This window comes from Cannabis sativa, chromosome 9, assembly GCF_029168945.1.
Source record: "Cannabis sativa cultivar Pink pepper isolate KNU-18-1 chromosome 9, ASM2916894v1, whole genome shotgun sequence".
In the NCBI taxonomy this organism is placed as follows: Eukaryota; Viridiplantae; Streptophyta; class Magnoliopsida; order Rosales; family Cannabaceae; genus Cannabis; species Cannabis sativa.
In genome coordinates, this window is record NC_083609.1 from 3,972,865 (window position 1) to 3,991,306 (window position 18,442).

An 18,442-nucleotide genomic window follows, 5' to 3' on the forward strand; every position below is an offset into this window, starting at 1 on the left:
TTGAGTATACTCATCTTCCAAATAATATATATACTAGATATTTCTATTATATATTAATATATATATTCTCACTAAATGCATGACTACATCGCATATAAATTATATATGGATTGGTATTTATATATATGTATACATACGGGCAAGGACAACTTAATTAAGATAGGCATATAAGAATAACATTATTTATTAAAAGCTTTTCAAATAATTTATTTCCGTAGGTACTTTGAAGTAAAAGTTGGTGGCACTATATATATATCCACATTAATTAATTAATTAATTAATTGTATATATTATAATATATACCAAACACAGAGTTCGGTATATATAAATGAAGTTTTCTTTATTTTGCTAAAATTATATGAATAAAAGTTGTATATATATAGTTATGCTTATACATGCACAACACAAACACAAATACTTGATGTTTCTGCTTTCCTAATAATTGAATAATTTCTTAGTCATTGGAATGAATGGATCACAAAATGTGTATATAATATATATTTAATGGAAATACATTCATTATATCATGTGTATATAAAATATTTACGTTTTACATGCACACATGTATTGCATACCCACAATAATAGATGGGAAATTATTAAAAATATTTTTTTTTATATATATTTTTATGACTTAAAATTTTTAATTACAAAAATATACTTGTAATATTTTAAAATTACAAAAACACTTTACTAAGGAAAAACTAAAAAACAATAAAAAAATTATTCATTAAATGTTACCTAATACAGTTTTGAATATAGTGTTTAATAATAATGTTTAATACTTTTAAAGGAATACTAAAGGAAACCTATATAACCTAGCACTAAAATAAAATATCATACTAAAAAATTATTAACGGCTAATAATTTCATAATGGTATTAGAAACTATTACATTTAAAAAAAAAATCAAAAAGAAAATTTATTAATCAAAACAGAATAAATATTACGAAGATCAACATCCACAAAACACAAAAAACAGACTTGCATGCTACAAACAAAATTAAAAATCCGTTAGTCCATCTAAAAGAGATTCCTCTTATCAACAAGTAATAATCTCGTTTTAAGAGCAACTCTAATCAAATTATTCACATAAAAAATCATAAAAACTTTTTGCTCAAAAATACAAGTATTAGGATTTTTGCCCCTTGAACTTTTTAGGTCATTGAAAGTGCCCCCTGAACTATTGAGATTGTTGGATTTAAGGACTTTTTTCTAATTTTAGTAAAAAAAGTCTAACCTGGATGAAAGTTCAGGGAACATAATTTATGTCAAAGTTCGAATGGCAAGATTTGGTAGATATCAAAGTCTAGGGAACATGGTTTGGTACATAAACAATCATTGAAATAGTAAAATTGAATAAAATTAGACAAAAGTCCTTAAATTCAACAATCTCAATAGTTCAGGGGGCATTTTCAATGGCCTTAAAAGTTCAGGGGGCATGATTTGGTACATGTCAAAGTTCAAGGGGCAAAAATTCTAATTAGCCTAAAATAAATTGCAGGTGCACAAACAATACATTACTAATTGAGAAATGCTAAAGGGCACCAGTGGTGCCTAGCTAGCATGATCCTCTTATGTGTGAATATCGCTATTGGTCCAATTAAGTATTGGATCTCATATAGTTTAATATAATAGTTTTTAGAGAGTATCGCTAATTAATTGCAACGCGACATGTCGAGAAGGTGCTAGGTATATGCACTACTAATGTCTAATAACTGGAGTTGCTTTAACATAATACTATAATTAATTAATAATGTTTGGGTGTTGGTAAACAAATGATTGTTAGAGCATTAGTTAGCAGCCTTTGGGCTTTTTCATTGGACTAAACACTTCTTGTAAATGTTAAAATACTAATATAAATATATATTAAAAGTAAAACACTACTACAAAAAGTACAATTCTCGTCAGTTTTTAAATGTCATTTAAAGAATTTACGTCGGTTTATAAAACCGACGTGTATGCCGTAGTCGCAAATAGTTTTTTATTAGCGTCGTTTTTAAAATGACACAAAAAACAATTTTCTTCATTTAAAAACTGACGTAAAATGTACGCACTTTTGTTTTATCTTTAGCGTCAGTTTGGAAATGACACAAAATTGTTTGCGACATTTCTAAACCGACACGAAAAACTTATACCGTCAGTTCAAAAATGACACATAAATTGTTGAAATAGTTTTTCTTTCACCTATTGCGTCAGTTATAAAATGAAGCATATATGTAGGTAAAGAAAAATTATAAATTTCCAAGCAACTCTTATATTAAGCCCATAACCATCTTCTCTATTAGAAATACCACCAATGCTCTAAATATGTTAGAAATTTCCTCCAGATAGAAACCAAATGTAAATCATGTCATTTACCTCCTATGTTCATTTTAGATAAAAATTATTTAAAAACAAACTTTGTTCACTGTTCAACGGAAATAACATAACCAACACAAATAAAAAATTAAATCAAAATTTAAATTAAACATGAATAAATTTAATAGATGACAACATTTTTAGATACAGTTTTTAAAAATTAAATCTATGAGAATTGGGTAGAGTGTCATCATCACTATTGACAGAATGAACATAAAGGCCCAAAGAAGGACAAGCCTTCACAACATTCAACACTTGTGTTATATAATTACATATAGTCAAGAACATTAATCAATTCACGATTATTTTATACAAAATAAAGTACCTATAATGAACCAACATGCTCTCCAATATTCAGTATTTTGCTTCACTGCTGGCTTTCCTTTTGCATCAACAGAGCCATCACCAGTGTAAGTCTCACTCACTTCATTCTAATAATAACAATAATTAAATTATTAACAACAACATTTTTCTTACTTAATTACTTACTAGTAAGAAATTTAAGAGAGAGTGAGTGATTTGTAGACTAAAAGAGTAATGCCATTTAATATAATTGTAAAAAAAGCTGAGTCTAGCTTGTGTATTGGTATAAAGATAATTTTGTGGATTGGAAGACAATGTTGCACAATATGGAGCAATTGAGGAAAACTAAGTAAATTAGAATGTTAAAACTCATTTTCAACCTAATGTTAAGCAGAACCAAATACTGAACTTAGTGTTATAATTATATTGTATTTGATATTGTTTAACTCCTTTGTCATTTTAACCATTTGAATGGCTCATTTAGCCTATGCTTGAGCCATGAGATGTTACAGTATTAGATTTTCTTTCATAAAAAAACTACTGAATGTTAGAAATAGTCAAACAAGTAGGACAGGCCGATCTTAGAATATTGCAGTTTTGTTAAGAGAGAGCTTTATAATTTTATTGTTTTGGTGCTTGGAAGAGCTTGATGAGAGGTGTTGATGGTGATGAGAACTTTATGAGATTTGACTTGAATAGTTCCTTGAGATCTTCAGGGTTTACAGTGTATGTAGAGTTTATATATGTAATTGGCCAGAATCTTAAAGGTAATTTGTATTAATAATAACTAGATTTGAACCAATAAGTTAAATAAGCAAGGAAAGTAGCATTAAGTACCTGACACCTTTTGAGCGTGTAGTCTCTTGAATCTCTGGAATGACAAAAGTAGCATTTAAAAGCCTGAATATGATGATCAGATCACAGATCTGAAAAATTAACAAAAATTTAATTAACTCCAAGTAAAAATTGTCTTACAAATGACTTACACATTAATTAAACAAAATTAAACCACAAAATATTTTTGCATAAATGAAACCGGTACTTTGTTTATTTGGTACTGTAAAACAAAGAAAACAATCAATTAGCTAAATTCTCTAATAGTCTTCCCTTTATCCAACACAGCAAGAAAATATTTTCAACTGAATTCCAGAATGACACAACCAGAACTGATTCAGTATCATTGAAAATCCTTAAATATTTGATGTAAGATAGAATCCTAAATCAACAAATAAAAAGGGTGATATAAACAAAAAAGAAATAAGATATTTGAAAAGTAACATACACAAATACATGTGTATATTAACTCTTTAAAATTTACATGCATAAGAAACAATTGAATCAAACAAAAGTTTCTTCTTAATGGATAGAATCAACCAAAGTAGTTTACAATCCATCCTATGAGAAAATCTTACCAAACCATGACAATTGACCTCTCGGGAAAGGCATACTCTCAAAAAAATAATGTTCTAGAATACATTTAATAGTATGTTCATGGATTCATTAAACAAAAAAGCTGTCAATGCATTGGACTGTACTCGATACTCATAGGAGATTCAATTCAATTGGGATAAACTTAATCATTATACATGATATATAAATTGTATCATGCTAAATCGTACAATACGCAGGAAACAAAAAATTTTGACAATAATACTTGCAAAAGACTTGTCACCATATTTACTGTATAATTAAGGATAATAATTCTCAGACTAGGCAACTTATTCAATTATTTTTTCTTTAAACAATAATAATAACTAATTCATGACAACAGTACCAAATTCTTACCTACGTAGTTGTTTCTAGGGTTGGCATAAGGCTGCAAGGATTTCAGTGGCTTCACAACACCCCAGAGTTTCTTATTTCGATATTTCTGTTTCAATGTATCAAACATTCCCATAAACTTATATACACAAGAAAAAGACCAGAATTTGAACCCATACAAGCTAGTTGAAATTCATTGTAAATCATCATTTGCATACCTGTCTTCTACGGATAAAAGCAAAATCATCACGAAACCTGGCTAGGGCACTGTAATGAACCAAGTCGACAAAGGAAGACCTTGCGATGGAGAGATGGGGAATCAAAGACACAAAAGACAAGACCACAACAAACAATGAATTCGTACTGGTAGTGGCTAACCAATTGTCATTTTGGTTAAAAGGGAAACCTGGTCGGTGTTTTGATGTTCTCTTCCATTCTTGGCTTAGGGACCGATGACGTTCTCAGGGTACAGTTGGCGACGAGAGAGAGAGAGAGAGAGAGAGAGAGAGAGAGAGAGAGAGAGAGAGAGAGAGAGATAGATAGAGAGGGAGACAGATGCGGATGTACCTGTGAAGAACCTAACGAGAGAGACAGTGAGAGGGGGGCTTCGAGAGAGGTGGGCGGAGGAGAAGACACAATCGCTAGAGGTGGGTTTTGAAGATTAATCGAAGGTGAAGTGTGAATAGTGGGCTTCGATTTGGGGGTAAATATGCGTGGATCCCCTTGTCAATTAAAATATGCGTCGGTTATAAAATGTCAAATAGAAAGTATTCGACTTTTTATAAATGACGCTAATCGTCTATTACATATTTTAAAATTATTCTATTTTTTTCGTCAGTTGTCTTTTACGCGTCTGTGTTACTAATGACGCAAATTATGTATTTTTACTGTCTTTTGAAAACCGACGGTTCAACTAATTGGGACACTATTCACGTCGGTCAACACCGTGAATAGTAGTGTTGACCGACGTGAATAGTGTTTTTTTTAGTAGTGAAAAAAGTCACGAAAAACACGAGTCCAGCAGCTAAATTTGATTAGTATTATGTATTAATAATGAAGACCGTGTTTCAACCTCAACCTCAATACAATACAATATAAACTTATTTTTGTCATTAGATCAAGAAAACTAACAATTATATAAATAAATAAATAAATAATAATGTTTAAGTGGGTTTAATGAATCGTATAATTTAGTTTGAATAAACAAAATTATCTTCTTTGAAAATCTAAAATGGTTTTTAATTTTTCTTACTGTCTACGTTTGCATTAATTATTTTCATTACACTTCTTCTGCACGCGCTTTCTCTAAAGTGAAGGCATCATCTTTTATTATTATTATTATTTTATAAGGAAGCTATTAATGGGCCCTGCAACTTAATGGGCCTCTAGTGGTTGATTGGCCCATTTATATTTTTAAGTCTAAAGCCTAATGGGTCTGAATGTTTCAGTTTAAAGCCCGATGGTAAGAGAAAGTTGAACGTGGATAACAGATAGGGAATTTTTCATAATTTACCAAAAATGTTTTTCTACCAAATTTTTTTAATTTTTTTTACTTTCTTTACTGTATGATAGATTTTTTTTTTTTTTTAAAAAAATACTATGTAAGTTTTATACTGTTTACTGTGTTAAATTTTCACTGTTGTTTCACGATTGTTTTTTTTGTTGTTTCACTGTTATTTTAATTATTTTATTGTGTTGTTTTACGGTTATTTTATAAAAAGACAGTATTTTTATAAAAATTCTATGTGACTATAAAATTGTAAACTTTTACCAAAAATTTAGTATTTTTGTAAAAATCCCTTAAACCAAAAGCAACACGGTTGAGTGGCCCATCATGCTCCTGTTGCAAGCTAATCCCAACAAAACTGCAGTATTGTTCTTGAACAAACGCCTTAAAAATTCAATATATCCTTATCCATCTCTAGATATGATAATATTCGCTTTGGGCCTAAGTTTTCATGGTTTTGTTATTTGATACCTTCTCGAAAGATCTTATACCAATAAAATATGTCTATCATCTATCATTATATACTCATGATTCTTCTTATTTTTAGTCAATGTAAAATGTTGGTTGCACCTCCAACAACAATTTATATATACTAAGCACAAATTATAATCTCGCCAAAGTACATCTTGAAGAAAATAAATAGTATCTGTCTAGCCTTTTTGTGGAAAAGCTCAGCTAAAACTTCTTGTTCAAGTCATATTGCTTGGAGTTATGTTTGTCAATATCGTAATGATGCTTAGGCTTTCGTAATAGGGAAATTTACATCATTTACTAACTTTTCCAATAATCTTACAATTATACTTTGACACGCCCAATATAACATTTTTACTGTTTTTTTTTTTTAATTTGGCAGTATACTGCCTTGATTCAAAAATATGGACATTAGTTATAGGTTTTTATATATTATGTGGCTTATATGTGTCTTTATGAGGTTTAATCTCTTCATTTTTTTAAAAAATAGTGGTTTAAAAAGGGATGATTTGACAACTTTATTATTACTTAAATTTGAAATTGAAGACAACTCACCCATCACCCACGTGATTCCCATTCTCAAGCTTATAAATGTATTTTGTTTCTCTCTCTCTATCTCTTTTTGTGGGTTGATGTTTATAGAAAAATTCTTGAGATTGGTGTCAAGATAAAGACCATCAACCAAGAACTTTACATAAAAGCCTTCTCTCCATTCTTCACTATTTCAAAAACTTACAAAGCTCATTCCTTTCATTCTTTTTTTCACTTGAGTTTTGAGAGAGAAAATAAAGATATATATATAGAGAGAAATTTATTGCGGGTGTGCTGAAAGAAAAAACTTGAAACGATGATGAAGGAGTGTGGAAGCTCTCTTGGTGAAGAGAGCATATCATAGTAAGAATATCTTCAAGAAGAACAATACAGAGGAAGAAGAAGAACACCAAACAACTCAAACTTTCTAAGTAAAAAAAAATTCTTTTTTTCTTTATTTATTTTTTCTAAAACGACATAAATTTTATTGGGTTTTTGTTGTTGTTACTAATTATGTTTTCTTTTCTTTTTTGGGGTTGTAGTTAGCTCTGGTTTTGTCAGTGGTGGTATTGTATCTTTTGAAGCCTCTTATGGCATATTTTGTTACTGTTTTTTATGCTGTTTTTTTTTTATATTCTTTATTTTTTTGTGTTGTTTTAGTTTTGTTTTAGTAGTGTTTTCTTATGTTTTTTATAGGATTGGGAATCCAAGTACACCCGATCAGAATACTACCATTCTAGAGTTTTTTAATGCTTGTTTTTATGTTCTTTATTTTTTTTTTGTTGTTTTAGTAGTGTTTCTTTATGTTTTTTATAGGATTGAAAATCTAAGTACACCCGATCGGAATACTACCATTCCAGAGTTATAAACTCTGGTTATTACTCTGTTATTGAAGATATTAAAAAATTTCTTACTGAATCTCAATTAAATATGTTTTCAAAAACTGTATTGGAAGTTGTTTTTGATTGCGTAGAAGCTGTAAACTTTCTTCAGTGTTTCCTTGTCTTTGTATGCCTGACATTTTTCAACTTCTGGTTGGTGTTTGTCTGTTATTAGCTTCGCGTTGTTGATGTCGATTTCTGGATCTAGTTTTTTACTGTTGTTTTCAAGTTTTTCTACCATTTTTTTAGCAACCAGCTTCGCATAGTCAACTATGTTGAATTTGTCGTTTTCAAATTCTCTTGTTTTTGACTCTCCTCCTACTTCTAATTGGTGTTCCAATGTGTATGAGTCGGTTGTTGGTGTGTTATTTTCAAGTGTTGTTGTGTTGTTTTCGAGCATTGTTACATTCTCTTGAAATAATTATGTTCTTTTTCCCATTGTCCATTGCTCTTTATGAGAACTAGTATAGATTCCATGTCCTGTCATTTTTCATAATATTTCATTTACGTGGTATTTTTTTTCCATATTAAAACAACAGTAAAATAACATTACAAAACAGTAATTTGTTGTTGATTTAGTAATTTTTTCTCTTTGCCAGATTTGATGGTTTTTTCCTGGTGTTTCTATAATTCTGGTATTGATTTGTTCGTCTCCAACCACGAAGGAGAGGTGTTGTTTGTGTTTTGTTACTATTGACAGTATAAAAGTAAATATATTGGGCCTGGGCAGTATAAAAGAAATAAAAATGGGATTGGACAGTAAAAATGTAAAGTTTGCCGTGTCCCAGTATTTTTGAAAATATTTGGTAAAAAAACAGTATTTTTGAAAGTTTCCCTCGTAATATTGAGAATTGGAATGTTGGGCCTTGAGTTGATATGTTTGAGATATTGCTTTAAAGAAGGACAACATCAAAGAAAGAATTGGTAATACTACTTAAGGGTAAATACTATTTTAGATCTTGTGTTTTGCAAAAATTATTAATTAGATCTTCTGTTTTGTTAAATGACAAAATAGATCCTGTATTTTGTAAAATTGTACAAATAGGACCCTGAACTGATTTTTCTTCAAAATAAAACTTAATAATAATCTGATCTAAAGATGTTATGACAAAACTGATTAGATTTTCTGTAACTGTTCGTGTTAGAAATTGACTTAAAGTTAGTTATATTAAAAAAATAAAATTGTTGAAAAATGAGTTTAGGGTCCTATGTTTACCATCTTGAAAAATATATGGTCCATTTTGTTATTTAACAAAATAAAGAGTCCAATTAATAACTTTTACAAAATATAGGGTCAAAAATAATATTTATCCTTTATTCAATTGAAATTCTTGGTTGGCTTGCGAAAAAAATTGCAAACTCTGTTAGAATTTGAAATATAAAGTGAATGAGGTTTCACCTCAAAATAAATTTATAGTGAGAGGAGTAGCTTATTCATCATATATTTAGCAATTTAGTTCCAAACATGATCAATGTGGAACTAAGTCTAATAAATTCGAGAAAGATTGTATAAAATGAATGCATATGTGTTTCAGTATGTATTTTTTTTTTTTAAAAAAAACAGGTGTCACTCATCTTTGCATTTTAGCCTAGTTTTGATAGTTTTCTGCAAAGTGGCCTCAGTCTAAAAATTCGACAACTGTCTTGAGTGTCGTAGGCCTTTCATACAAAATCTTATAGATATATTAGCATACATACGAAAATATATGAGTATTATTTTAAAGTAATAATTACATAAGTTATCTTTTTTTTTTTTTTGTAAAATATTTATATTTTTACGTTTAAATAATATTTTTTTATATTTTTTACGATTTTCTAAAAAATAACACGAAAACAACATAAAATCAACAAGAAAACAACATAAAAGTAACATGAAAATAACATGAAAATAACAACAAAAAAATAACAAAAAATAACATACATATAACAAAAAATTAACAACAAATAAACAAAATTTCAACATAAAAATACCGTATTTTATGTAAATAAAATCAAAAAAATCGTAAATATATTTAAAATTTCGTGAAATTAACCCTATTTTAAATTTGAAAACTCATCACCATTTGAGACTTTTCAGTTCTCCCCATAAAAGTTTCTTACAGTTCAAAAATTCCATATGTACAAAAATTTGCCATACTACAGCTTTTAGTTATATTCTGTAACTAAATGGTAAGAATGAAATGTAAATGAGAACATTAATGGGCCCAAACAGGCCCATATTTTGACAGTTACTGGACATGTGACTCACAATGTCCAACGTTGTGAGGCCCAAACTATTGGCTAAAGAGATATATTCAGACGTGGCGATGAGTTGGACATCTACAGTGTACCCTAAACGTGTTAAATGCGCAAACGTTCTTCACCACAAACCAATAACTTGGTCAATTTTTAGCGTTTTCTTACAATACATCACCTTCTTATTCTTTTGTTTTTCTCACAATAAAATTTACAAAAATCTCATTTTAAGACTTAAAAATATAAAATAAAATAAAATTACCATAAAATTGTTCGCCCTATTAAATTGAATGAGATTTAAGATTGAAAAATCCATTAAAAGGCACTAAGCCAAAAATGCATAAGCTCAATACAAAATAATTAAGTATTACAGACAAGACGGTAACAAACTCGAGAAGAGTCACAAGGTAAAACCAAACATGCAAAAGAATGAGTCATAACGTTTTGAGTTTTTTTACAATGAGTAAGAGAAATAGAAGAGAAGGAAGGCTAGAAATGTAAAATATCATGAACTATAATATTAAACTCAATCTGACATATATCAATCTTATTAATAGTTTGGACAAGGCAGAGACAATTTGAGAAAACAGTAATGGAGTTGTACCCCAAACGACGACGACACAACAACCCATTTAAGAGAGTTGTTGTCTCCGCCACATGAGAATTAGAGGAGATCGCTGTTGGGGCACCCAAAGAACACAGAACCACCCCGTCACAGTCTGTCACCACTGCCCCAAGACCCACACACCAGTGGTCCTCATTGATACCTGCATCCACAAATAAATTAAAATTACCCAAACTCAAAATCTCAGTCGAGCCACTAGAAAGCCTAACCACGTCATTGGCTTCACATGTGCAACAAATTGGATTGAGTGTCTTGATAACGCCAAAGAAAACTCAAGGCCCATTGATCAACTAAATCATTAGATAGCAGCCTATTCTCATGAACAAAAGTGTTGTGACGATACAAAATCCTCCAACATAGCACAAGAAATTCTTTTATATCTTGCTTCGAAAAAACATCCATACAACCCACAAGCAGTCCATAGAAATAGGAAGCCTCTTTCAAAGTATCTAGCCCTTTAACAACCTAGCCTTCTCGAATATATGTTTCTTCGGGTTACCCCTACCAAAATCTGGCACACATACGATGAATCTCATTAACAATACCCACAGGAAGTCAGAACAACCCTATAGCATAAGTAGAAATGGCTTGAATGACTCACTTCAAAAAAAACTCACACCCCCAGAGGAGAAATGTTTTGATTTCCACCCAGTGTTCTTATTCTAGATCTTATCTTAATGAAATGAAAGAGCCCACTCTTAGTTTTTCCTGCAAATACTTATCATGGAAATGCACCAACCGAACACCCAAATCGTGAGCCAGAGCACAAGTCCCTACGAGGAGAGAAACATACCGCTAATTTATTGAGGTTACCTAACTAAGCCGATGCTTCTTCATAATCTTCTGGAATCGAATACAACTCTCCTAATTTGTTTCAAGGAAGAAAAATTTATTGTCAGCAAATAACAAATGGGAAATTATTGGACCATGGCTCCCACAGACCAAACACATAATAGTATTTTGGCCAATCTCATACTTGATGATAGAAGAAAGACTTTAGGGGAATTTTTAAAAATACTTTTTTTTATGTTTTATTTGCAATTTTACGACCCAAAATTTTTTATTTACAAAAATACATTTGTAAAGTTTTAAAATTATAAAAATACACTTTGCATAGCATAAAGTAAGAAAATAACTAAAAAATGACGAGAAATCAACCTTACGACAACTATAAATAAACTATAAAATAATAAAAAAAACATACTCATAACAAATACAATATAACTATATAAATAAACTATAAAATAACTAAAAGAATAGTTTATTGTTTTTAGTGAAGAAATACTTATGTAAATAAAAAAGTTCAAATTGTAAAAATATTTTTTTTCCTATGTTGATGTATTTTTATAATTTTTTTTTTAATTTTTGGTTTATTATGTTAATTTTTCATAATTTTATCGGGTTTGCAGGCGGGTCGAGTCTAACCCAAAACCCGATCACTTGAAAATCAAACCCAAAACTCGCTCACACTGAATGAGATTTTTTAATATTCAGGTCGGGTCGGAGTGGATTGGCCGGATCTGGAACAAACTCGATACAAATGGTTAATCCTAAAGGAGTGCTACTGTCAACCTTCTGTTACAACCTCAGACCTCTTAGTCAATCTCTACGCTGAAAATGCATGTTAAGATATTCTTTTTCAATTTTTTTTACGACGGTGTTCGTTATGTTTACAACATCATTCCTGTAAATTTTTGAAATTTTTTGAATAGTTTACAATGTCGAAATTACATTTGAAGTTTTTTGAACACGCAAGGAATTTTGTTTTTGATATTGTAAATTATTCAGAAATTTTCAAATTTTATAAGGATCATACTGTTATTATAATAAATACTGCTATAAAAAAATTTGAAAAAAATATTTCAACATATAATTTTAAATGTGAAAATTAATTAAAAAATTATAATAAGGGATTGTAATTAATATTATTTTTAGTCCAAGAAGAATGCTCCTTGTAATTAGATATTAAATCACAACTGTAAGAATCTCTCTTAAGGCGAAGCCGAATAAGGACCAGACACGTGTAAGACGCGACAAATTGAGATCGACTTTTATTTATATTTTTCTATTAAAAATAATAAATAAAAGACACATCAAACTCGGGTTTTATAGATTTCCGCACATTTTTTATGACCCAAAAAAGTGCTGGACCCTCACCGACAAATCTTATCCACTACTTTCCAAATTGAAATATCATAAGACCATTCTACCCTCCCATTTTCTGGGAAGTATCTCATCCAACGCATAGAACTACCTGAGCCCAGGGCTATTTTCGTAAATACACATCCAAAGATATTCAAAAACCATCCACGTGCAGGGACAGAAATGTAATCTCACACTAACTAATTTGTATCCTACGTATGAACTTTCCCTTTTTCCTCTCTGTTTGTATATAAGAAAAAAATCTAGTGAGAAGAAACCTTTTTTTTTTTGAGATAAAATGCTATTATATTAAAACAAAGGGTTAAAATACAATAGGCATAATTGGCGGAGGAACTTCCTCCAACCATGAACATTTAGTTCCCGCCGAAAGAGCATATCTAGCCAGCAAGTGAGCGGCATTATTAGCAGATCGATAAATATGAGAGACCTGAGCTCCAGGGAAGTTGGAAACTAAAAGGGAAATGTCATTAAGCAAACTATGGAAATCAGAAACTAGCTCCTGCGAAGATAATAAACCTTTAACCACTGCCAAAGAATCCGTCTCAATGAAGTGCACTGGTAGTTGAAGGTCTTTGATCCACTGTAGACTATGCATAAGAGCTAAAGCTTCCATAACGTCGGGTTTAAAACAGCCTTTGAAGGGGCAAGACATTGCAGCAATAATGTCACCAGAGCTATTTCTGAGAACAGCACCAAACCCAGACATTTGATTCCTTGCGTTGATAGCAGCGTCTGTGTTCAGTTTCAGGCGACCCGAAGGAGGATTGATCCAAGCAACTGCCGAATTCCCTGCTGTAGAAAGAGCAGCAGAAATTGTTGATGCCGTAGGTGCTGATGGTTGTGTAGCAGCGTGATAATCATCCAAATACGAGAGTGCAAAATAAAGAAGAACATCATATGGTTTTGGTTTCGTGCCATGTTTCTCTTTATTCCTTTCTGTCCAAATGCTCCATAAAATAGTAGCAAATTGTTCAAGCTGCAAAGAAGACCAGCAAGGTGAAATATGAAGAAAAAATTCCATCAATTTCATTCCTGGGGGAAGCAGATCAGCAATATTAAAAGCTGAATTTTGCCAAACTTTTTTGGCCCTTTTGCAGAAAAAAAGAGCATGAGTGATGGTTTCTTTCGTTCTGTCACACAAAGAGCAGCGATCGTCATCCGAAATGTGTCGATAGTGAAGGATATCCGCAACTGGGAGACAATCATGAATAGCACGCCATAAGAAAATTCTAATCTTTGATGGTACTCTCATTTTCCAAAACTTTTGCCACCATTGTTGAGCTTGAATACTGCTGCCATTCGGTTGTTGTTCTTCCAAATCTGTAGCAAGTTTGTACCCCGATTTAACCGTATAGAACCCATGAGAATCATGATGCCATATGAGTTGATCTTGCTGAGAAGTAAGTGTTAATGGCAAGCTGATAATTTTGGTGACATCCGATTCAAGAAAGAGCAATGAAAGCTTGTCATGGTCCCATTGTCGATCAGTATTTATAAGATCAGCAACCTTCATATTGATATTTGTCCCATTAAAAACCAACGGCTTAAAAGAAGTGATTCCAGGTAGCCAAGGACTTGATGCACAACAAATGTTTTCACCATTACCGACCTTCCAGCGAAGCCCTTTTTGAAGAAGTTCTTTACCCCAAATAATTCCCCTCCAAGTTAAAGATGGGTAAGAACCCAAAGTAGCATCAAGAAAGGAATTATGCTTAAAATATCGAGGTTTGAGTATACGGGATAGAAGTGAATTGGGATTTGAGAAAATTAACCAAGCTTGCTTTGCCAATAAAGCTTGATTAAAATGAACAAAACTCTTAAAACCCATACCTCCTTGAACCTTTGATTGTGTTAAAGCTTTCCATGTTTTCCAATTTATACCCGAAGAGGAGGAGTTAGAGCCCCACCAAAATTTGTTGCACATGGTTTCAATCTGACCAATAAGAGATTTGGATAGTTTAAAACAGCTCATAGCGTAAGTTGGGATGGATTGTGCCACCGCTTTGAGCAAAACTTCTTTGCCGCCAATGGAGAAGAGCTTCTCTTGCCAAGCTGATAATAAATTCCAAAGCTTATCCTTAATTTCTCCAAAAAGTATTTTTTTATCTCTTCCTGAATATGAAGGTAAGCCTAGATAACGCTCATGACAAGGTTTGATTTCCATTTGAAGAACCTGTTGTATATGTTGCTGAATAGCAGGAAGAGTATTCAGAGAAAATGAGAGAACCGACTTGTCAATATTGAGACTTTGCCCCGAGGCTCTGCAATAATAAGCAAGTGATCGCTTGATAGCCATGGCAGATTTGTGATTAGCACGGCAGAGAACAAGGCTATCATCAGCGAAGAATAAATGAGATACACTCGGAGCACCTCTTGCAATACTAAGACCATGTAAATTACCACCTTGCTCTTCAAATTGAAAAAGTCTCGAGAGTCCTTCCGCGCATATGATGAATAAGAAGGGGGACAAAGGATCTCCTTGTCGTATACCTCGGGTTGGAATTAGGTGGCCACGTGCAGAACCATTGACCGAAAAAGAATATGAGACCGTGCTGATACATCGGTAAATGAGATCTGCAATTGCTGGAGCAAACCCCATTGTAATCATCATGCTATGAACAAAATGCCATTCTACTCTATCAAAGGCTTTGCTCATGTCAAGCTTAATGGCTGCATATCCTTCCTTGCCTCTCTTTAAGTGTTTTAAGGAGTGGAGGAGTTCAAAAGCAACCAAAACGTTATCCGTAATGAGCCTTGATTGGAGGAAAGCACTTTGAGATTCGGATATAACCATTGACAGATAAGGTTTTATTCGAATCACAATTGCTTTAGAGACTAATTTGTATAGCACATTACAAAGGCTGATGGGACGTAGCTGGGACATTGAGTTCGGCTTCTTAACTTTAGGGATCAAAGTGATTAGAGTTTGGTTGAAACAAGAAGGATCCGCACCATTATTCAGCACTTGAAGGACAGTTTGAGACACCAAGTCACCCACAATATGCCAATAATTAATGTAGAACATAACCGACATTCCGTCAAGCCCAGGGCTGCTATCATCACTCATAGAAGATAGAGCATTAAAAACATCCTCACGAGTATATGGAACCAGCAGCAATCTGTTAATCTCATCTGATATGGTGCACGGCACTTTGTTTAACACATACTGTACTGCTTCAGCATCAAAACCAGCAGTAGAGAAAATGTTTTGAAAATAATTCTCAACAATCGAACCAATTCCCTGCTGTGTGGTATGTAAAACACCTTGGTCATCGAGAAGTTCTTTGATTCTGTTGGTGTTCTTCCTAGTATTAGCTTTTTGGTGAAAGAATTTGGTGTTGGAATCACCCGATTTTAGCCATGAAGTTCTTGATCGTTGTTGCCAATATTCTTCTTCTTGGGAAAGTAATTCGTCAAGGATGTGTTCACTTGATTTGAGTTCTTCAAAATGAGATCTACTAGTGTCATATGAGTTGTGAAGGGCAGCAACTTTGTCTTGAGAGATCTTGATCTTTTTTGGTAAGTCTCCAAATTTAGCTCTATGCCAAGATTGTAAGTTGGTGGCACAATCTGCAAGATTTTGCAGCAGTTGTGAAGTCGGGTTTGCCAAAGAAGAATGCCAGTTATTTGCAATAATGGTAGAACAATCATCTTCATGGAGCCATAGCCTTTCAAATCTAAATCTAGATTTGAATTTCTGTGCAGGAATGGACGAAAGAGGCTGAGCAGTAACCATTGTGGCCCTGTGATCGGACTGAAAAAAATCAAGATGGGAAATAATTGGAACCTTAAAGACCTGAATCCAAGGAGAGTTAATGAATCCATAATCCAATCGTTCCTTCACATTGGAACCACAAGTATTGTTGTTGTGCCAAGTAAATCTCTCACCCTCAAATATCAATTCTTGTAATCCACTTGCATCAATGGTATTTCGGAAATCATCAATTTGAGAATCATTTTTTATGGGGCCTCCTAATTTATCTGTGTGGGAAATAATCTCATTAAAGTCTCCCATGACAAGCCAAGGCAGTAAAGGGGCCGAGTCTTTGAGCTTCTTTAAAAGTTCCCAAGTGAATTTTCTTTGTGCAACAACAGGAGATCCGTAAAAACCAGAGAAGTGACAAGTAGGCCCATCAAGAAGAGCTATATAACAATCAACAAAGTGCCTTCCATAATTTATAATAGTTACATTTACATTAGAATTCCAAAGAAAAAGCAAACCACCACTAAGACCTATTCTAGGAACCTCTATACCATTAGGAAATTTAAATGCATTGCGAAATTTAGAAATAGAACCTACACTAAGCTTAGTTTCCATAATAAAAATTACATCAGGTTTTTTTTGAGATATGAGCAAACGCAATTGACGGAATGCTCTCGGATTGCTCAAGCCCCGAGCATTCCAAGAGATGATATTCATGACGATTGGCGAGGCTGAACATCAGCCTTCGCCAAGAGAGCATCATTACCATCGGCCTGCAGTGAAACATCAGTATGTTCATAAGAAGCTTCAGGATATTGATGTGTTGAAAGGTTGGTGGAATCTTCTAAAGGAGCCATTCTAGTTCGACATCTCTTCAGCACAGTACGCACATTACCACTAGAGGAGACATGCTGCCTTTTAGAAAAAATAGATGACATTCTATTTTCATTGTTGGTGAAAGTTGGTGAAGTAGTAGTAGCAGTCGAAATGGTAGCAGCTGAAAAGTCCAAAGGAATGGACGTAACCGAAGTGGAGATTGTTGAAACTGGAACAGAATCTTGAGAAGAAATTCGACTTATATTGTTAGGAGGAATGTGGACATATGCTGGAGGAGTAGCAACTGAAAGCATAATTGATGTTGTTGCAGAGACAGAAGCCGAGCTATTGATGTTGCCTTGATGAGAATTATTAACTGTTGAAACCGTGGTTGAAGGAGAAGGAGATGCAGTGGTAGTGGAGCAAAAGATCGGCTTATCGTCACAATACTTGTCCAAATTAACAGTCGAGGAAATACTAGCCTTGGAACTACTTCCTGCCAAAGAAGTCTGAAAGTAAGTAGATTGTGTTGATGCAGAGTGGCTATTGTTGTCCTGGATCAGCTTTTTCCCTTTCTCTCGCGAAGTAACCAGTTGTGGAAGAGCAGGGAAAGGTTGAGGATGATTAATAATAGGGGAAATAGTATTACGAGCCAGTCGAGTGATAAATGGCCAGGGCCCTGCTTTAGAAAAATCCTGTCTATAACGATCATAGTTGGACTTTGGAAGAGGAGATCCTTCAAGCCATGGACCATAAGGAAGATCAGGTTCCTTGCCTTCATCCAATTTTTCTAGGAAAGAAGGGCACTTATCAAAAACGTGGCCTATAATACCACATTCATAGCAGAAATCGGGGAGTCGTTCGTAACGATAATCAAGCCAAAGTTCATCAGACATCCAAGGGAAAGTGACTGTTTGGCCACGGAGAATGGGCTGAGAAACATCAATACCAACTCGGATACGGAGGAACGGACCCCATCCTTCATTGAGCGAGTCCTCATGAACATCGATGTAAGTACCAAGTAGGTTCCCAATAACCTTAGCCAGAGATTCGGACTTACTCAAAAAGGGCAATCGGAACACTTGAA

At 32.9% G+C, this 18,442-nt stretch overlaps 1 protein-coding gene and 1 long non-coding RNA gene across 2 annotated transcripts; both read right to left on the reverse strand.

Annotated features, from left to right (window-relative positions):
* Positions 1-2,458: 2,458 nt before the first annotated feature.
* Positions 2,459-5,169, reverse strand: LOC115709764 (uncharacterized). Its single transcript, XR_004010281.2, has 4 exons — positions 4,642-5,169; positions 4,448-4,532; positions 3,500-3,588; positions 2,459-2,790 (listed from the first exon to the last, which is right to left on the reverse strand). It is a non-coding gene; the product is annotated as an uncharacterized LOC115709764 (long non-coding RNA).
* A 7,968-nt stretch (positions 5,170-13,137) lies between these two features.
* On the reverse strand, positions 13,138-17,256 carry LOC133031037 (uncharacterized). The gene has a single exon (XM_061104261.1). It carries the CDS (start codon positions 17,254-17,256, stop codon positions 13,138-13,140), a length of 4,119 nt encoding a protein of 1,372 aa, XP_060960244.1.
* Positions 17,257-18,442: the final 1,186 nt, after the last annotated feature.

Coding starts and splice junctions, on each gene's coding strand:
- LOC133031037 (XM_061104261.1), bottom strand. CDS start 17,256: ATGAATATCATCTCTTGGAATGCTCGGGGCTTGAGCAATCCGAGAGCA.